Source organism: Athene noctua, chromosome 2 (assembly GCF_965140245.1).
Source record: "Athene noctua chromosome 2, bAthNoc1.hap1.1, whole genome shotgun sequence".
NCBI classification, from domain to species: Eukaryota; Metazoa; Chordata; class Aves; order Strigiformes; family Strigidae; genus Athene; species Athene noctua.
In genome coordinates this window covers 50,749,187-50,755,186 of record NC_134038.1, presented here as the reverse complement: position 1 = coordinate 50,755,186, position 6,000 = coordinate 50,749,187, and the positions used below count along the sequence as shown (strand labels likewise).

General features: G+C 35.9%; 1 protein-coding gene across 3 annotated transcripts in view; it reads right to left on the bottom strand.

Moving 5' to 3' along the window:
- Positions 1–284: 284 nt before the first annotated feature.
- SS18 (SS18 subunit of BAF chromatin remodeling complex) overlaps positions 285–6,000 on the bottom strand; it is a 47,228-nt gene continuing 41,512 nt past the window's right edge. For all 3 annotated transcript variants that reach the window (XM_074899047.1, XM_074899048.1, XM_074899049.1), the window contains 2 exons: positions 4,164–4,297; positions 285–1,969 (listed from right to left, as the gene is read on the bottom strand). In XM_074899047.1, coding sequence (XP_074755148.1) covers positions 1,943–1,969; positions 4,164–4,297 — 161 coding nt within the window. In that variant the 3' untranslated portion in view covers positions 285–1,942. The remainder of the gene's footprint in view (positions 1,970–4,163; positions 4,298–6,000) is intronic.

The following is a 6,000-nucleotide window of genomic DNA, read 5'->3' as shown; positions in this document are numbered from 1 at the left end:
GCCTCCTCAACTCATTTATCTAATTCAGTCATCTTGATTATAGCCTCATGGACCTTCATTTTCAGAGGAAGAATTTCGTAACAAACAACCTACACAACATGCTGATTACTGAACAGTTAATTCTAATTAACTTGGCTATGGCAAGAGAATTTTGATAAAGTCCTAGAATGCAAATACAGTTTGGTTATTCTGGCCAAACTTCTATAAAATAAAAACCCACAGCAGAGTCTCCAGATGAGACATCAGAGTGATAGGGATCTAATTTAAAGAAACAAATGAGAAAATTAAAATCACAAATAATTTATTCTTCCGTTAGAATTGATGGAGTACAGTTTTAAATAGCAATGAAGTACACAGTGGTGGAAAATTGGCACAGAACCTACAAGCATTTCATTCATAATAATGTTCCTCATGCCATATCTGTTCAAACCTTGATGTGTATCTTCCATCAACTTTAAGAAAATTGTTTTCCCTTTAAAAATTATGAACAAATTTAAAATCTGGTCTTCTATGTATGTTACATATTATGAACACCGGTTGTTTTTTTCTCCCCAGACATGATTCTCAACTGAAAAAAAGAAATCATTTAACTCCTGGGCTAATTTTAAGTTTTGTCCTTTATAAAAGTTGTCAGGAAATGCATATATTGCTGCACAACAGAATATCCATTTATTTATCTGATATACAGTCGCAGGACGGTCTCAAAACCAATTTTTTGTGTACTATGCTATTGATCAAGGTGCTGCCTCTATCTCACATGCAACACTATAAGCATTAACGCAGTTCAAAACAAAATTTGGCATTTACCTTACCAACAGGTTTTTTATTTGATGTTATAAAACATCCCTTGGTCTCATGTTAACCAATAAGAAAAATGGACACACACAAAAAATGCCCCCTTTCTAAAGATATTAACTCCTAGTTAGGAAAGTTTAGATAGGCTTTACAAAGTCTTCTAGGCTATTTTGATACATACAAATTATTCAACTAAAGGTTAAAATACACTTATACAATACAGCCCTGTCCTCCATATTCTTTTTCAAGTTCTTTGCATATTCAAGCCAAGTAAAATTAACACTTGTCATTTTCTCTGTTATTGCAATTATTAATAGGGATTACAGCTTGCTTATGCAAAGCTGTGACAAAACACTTGAGAAATAAAACCCAAACGTTTATCTTGTTACCCAAAAAATGTTGCAGAAAATTGTCAAACTATGTTAGAAACATTTTTTTACAAAAATGCTTCACTCAGAAAAATTGGAAAGCTTAAAAAAATTTATCTTTGCACAAGACTATATTATACTGTCCTTAATTATGTTCCCATTTAGATAACTGGGATTCTCATTCTTTGTACATGAACCTATCAGTGATGTATGATGCTCTCCATCTTTTTTCACTGTTATCTTTATTGTACACCATTTCAAGACTTATACAATCAAGCACTTACCATGCCCCAACCCCTTTTTAACAGATTTCTTATCCTGCCCAGCGAGTAGTGTACTGTCTTGCATATTCACCACATGAAAAACATAATATACAAAATATTGCTGCTGTAAAAAGTGTGCATTTCCCCTTTCCCCCTACAAAAAAAATCTGTGGAAAAAATATTAAATTCCCATAACCTTCATAAACGTACAAAGCTGTTCGCACCTTTCAGTCTGTAACAGTCTATTTGACATACAGTTTTCAACTCACTGCAAATTGTTATGTCACACATTTTCTGTCCAATATTGCCATCTAGAGTAGAGATGTGAAATCAGTTTCTGAGAATCTACAGTCTTTAACAATTAACCCATAAAGACTGTATACCATAAAACAGCCACAAGATTTTTCCAAAAGCTAGATGGAATGGGAGGTTCTCATCTCAGGAAGATGTCTGCAGTGCTGAGGAGACAATATGGCTGCTAGTATAGATATTGCCTACTGGAATGTGAGTACTTTTTCACTGTTGATAATTTCCATACTGACCCTAAAAAAGAAATTCAAAATGCATAATTAGACCACAAGACATATTTTCCTGTATTAAAAACTGAAATCAGAAGACCATCTAAATAAACTATGATGGTGGAAACAAGTAACAATAAATGATAAGCCAATATGATTAGGTGGCACAGGAGTTTCACCTCACTACAAATCCTTTGTGTTTTAATGTAGAAGTAAGACTGATGATATGGATTTAAAGCCAAGAACCTAAATTGATCAGAAGAGTTTATCTTTAAATTTAATAGACTGCTGTGAAATCTGCAAAACACTGTCAAAATTAAAAGATGAGAATTATTTCCCACCTAAATTTTGAAAACACTTTCAAAAAGACAAGGTCACCTAAATTCAAAGTATTTAGGAAACTAACCTGCTTTCAGAGATACCTAAAAATACTCATATAAAGCATCACAGAATGGACTGATACATGCATCTCAAAAATCAAGGCACATCCTGGTGAACATAAAGAACTAGTCAACATATCCTATACAAATCAATTATTCCACAGATCTGATACACAGAAATACTACCTTTACTGATATTCTCTATTGCTTTTGACAGAACGTCATGTACTGCAGAGGCAGGCAGAGGTGAAGGCATCAATGCTACACGCTTACCATGCTCCTTCACCACAGGGTTCAAGGCTTGCAGAAACAAGTACTGCACTATGAAGAGAACATTCTCCAAACTGTGGTCCCATCACCATTCCATGTTAAGTACCATCACAATAAGGCAGTATTTTAAATTCCAGTTTTATGTTGCAATGTCATTTTTTCCACTGTAATATGACAACCAGTCAGGAAGAAGAGTTTCAGAACAGCTGCCAGACGAGAATTTAAGCAGCACAAATTCCTATGGGAATGGCTAGTATGAAAGAGTCGAGAGGTCTTCTATAATTGAGTTTCCCAGTGGAACTTAGATTGCACAAACTGGAGGAGTACAGCCTATCTACAAGAGAGGGTTATCCACTTCCACGGCACAGAAACGTGGAAGAAACTCAGCAAATTGATATTAAGTTTCCTTGACCCTATATTTGCCATAAATAAAGCATTTTCCTGTAGCTTATTATTTGCAGGAGGAAACTATTAGTTCAGTGAATAAGCATTTTGTTTAACTATTAGATAATTACAAGTAATTACATCTCTACCACACTGAAAGAGATCTTTCTTTCTTTCTTGCCTTTTCTAATTTCTGTAGAAAGAAAGCCAACTGTTCTCCTTTAGAAACTGAGCAACTGTGGCTATTCTCACTGCCAAGGGCAAGTTCTTCTTGAAAGTTCAGCTGATCTTCTATTGACATATCAGGATTTTATTTAAACACTAGAACCATAACTTGATCATAAGGTATATTTAGTTAGTCTCCATTTTATTTGCACCAAATAAAGTAATAGTGTACGTTTGAATCTGAACAATTCATATCGCAAAGATTAGATGCTTACAGTTTAGTACCTTCTACGGGAATAAAACCTCCGCTTCATCCTTTAATTAGAAGACAAGTTTTTTTACAGGAGTCCTCCACTACAACTTCAGCCTAGAGTTCTGGTGGTTCTTTGTTTTAAACTTATGTTAGTAGTGACAGGAAAGAAGCAGTTGATTTTACAGGTCACTTCTCTCTCATGTTCAGTGTTCCTTTATACTGCTCAGAGAAAACTGGTGCAAAAAAATAAGCTTCATGTCTCCCCACACAGCTCTAAAGTAGAGAGACTTCAGTTGCACACCAGAGGTGGTTCTGCAACTGAAGAGGAGAATTACTATACTTGTGTTTGTGGAAAATCAATTCAAGCATTTTTATTGCAAAGCAGTAATGAAGAATGATCCACCCGGAGATTTAGGAACCTCATCTTTCATATTAGTCATTCACCATGAGGCTACGGAACAGATCACCTTAATTTTTGAGGTCCAAAAATACTGTCTGGAGTGCCTCGCTTTGCCAAATTGCATTAAAACTTTGTAAACTCAGAAGAGAATGACTGATCACACAAAATGATTCTGGGTAACTCACCTGGAAATAAAATCCATAAGAACTGAATATACACACGTGAGAGATCATGTCCTCAAATTTCATTAGTTTAAATGTACACAAGAAACTAAGATTATCAAATGAGTAAAAAATCACAACTAGAACTAGACAGTCTTTAAGATCCGTTACAACCCAATCCATTCTATGATTCTATGAAAGAATACCTGGTCATATCCATAAGGCCTCTGCTGTGGTGGCTGTGGTGGCCCAGGCTGTGTGGGTCTGTATCCCCCATACTGCTGGCCTTGTCCTTGTGGATAATTGGGATACTGAGGTCCTGGACCACTCTGGGAGGGGCCTAGAGATCATAAAAATGCAACGAAAAAAATAAAAAAAGATTGCTTAAGATGTTAGGAAGAAGAAAACAGTAAAAGCATTGAATTTTACAACTGAGCAATACTAAGAAGTATCATGATGGTGGAGTTAAATCTTTTTCTACCTAAAAATACATCAGGGATCAGTGGTCCTCCCCTCACCCTTGAAAGCACCTCAGCTGACAGGGCCTGTGCTCCAACCACAGAAACCTTTACTTTTATTTATATATTATTTATTATCAATGCATGTAGCTCCACACATAGGGTCACAGGACAAGGAAGAACAAAGCAAGATATGACAAAACATAAACATGAGCACCTTCCAGGATTTAGGGATGCACACTCTCCTCCTGATGTATGCTGCTCCAGTTCCAGAACTTTATAATGCCAGGAGCAGGCAGATGATCAGCTGCGTTTAGCATTTGGACCTTTTGAAGAGACTAGCAGTGCTGCACTGCCAGAAAGTCAGTTCTCACACCACAGCAAGCAATCATAAATGGGAAGTCAGGCAAACAAGTAACATGAATAAAATGCGAGATGTGACAACCAGTAATGCTATGGTGAGATGGAATAAACCACCCTCTCCTCCATACTCCTCTGGTCATCTGAACTTTCCAGGAAAATGATAGGAAAACAAAAAAACCCCAACAACTTTGGCTCCAGCCTTTTTTTGGCTGAAAAAGGAAGCAGTTCTTTTGTCAATACAAACTCTGTTACTATTCACAGGGACTCAAACTGTCCACACTGCATATTAGTATCATCAGGCAGTGTAGCCACATTCCAAACAAAATTAACCTCATCCCTTCCTATCTGGGAAGGGATGGTGTAAACGTATATTTCAGTGACACTTCATAAGGATCTTTTGCTGTGGATCTAAGTTAGCTTCTTCAACACATCCCTTAAAAACTGTGGCAAAAACCTCCTGGCAAACAGGAAGATTGACAACTATTTAGAAGTGCTGTCTTTTCAACAAACCAACACTTTTCTCAGAAGAAACACATGTGTTTTAGCAATAGTGTGAGTCAGTGCTAGAGAGGGCTAGTTTTAGCTACAGGCACTGGACATTAAGATGACATCAGCTGGTAACTCCTTCAGTAGTTCTGGATCTAAGAGACAGTCAAAATGACGAACTGGAGAAGACCTGAGGCTATTACCATTCTCCTCAGGCCTCAAATCCCCTTGAACTATGCAGTTTCAGCTTTCTACAGTGGAACAAAACCTTAAAGATAAATAATAATGACTTGGATGCTGATTTATTTTAGCAAATTAGAAAGCAATTAAATATTAAATCAAGCAAGGATACTAGATCCTAAGAAGTGCTGTGTTCAACTGAAAAATGAAACTTGGTTTTATTTATTCATGGTAATTATTTATAGTTGAATCCTAAATATTCAGTGATAGATTTTATAACATAAAAAAGAACTTTGGTATCTAGTTCTGTTAAAAAAATAGAAATTGAGAAGTATGTTATTTGGGCTTACAAATTACAGTGGCCAAGTTGCTCCACCAGATTTCTTTATTCCTTTCCTCTAGTATGTCTTAACCTAAATTTTCAGAATAAGTTAAATTTTATTTCTTTACCTACAACATTTACAATAATGAGCTGGAGGGACCTTCACTCTGATCTTTATTCTGTTTCTGTATTACATTTAGCAGAATATAAGTACTTGAATATTATTTTAGAACT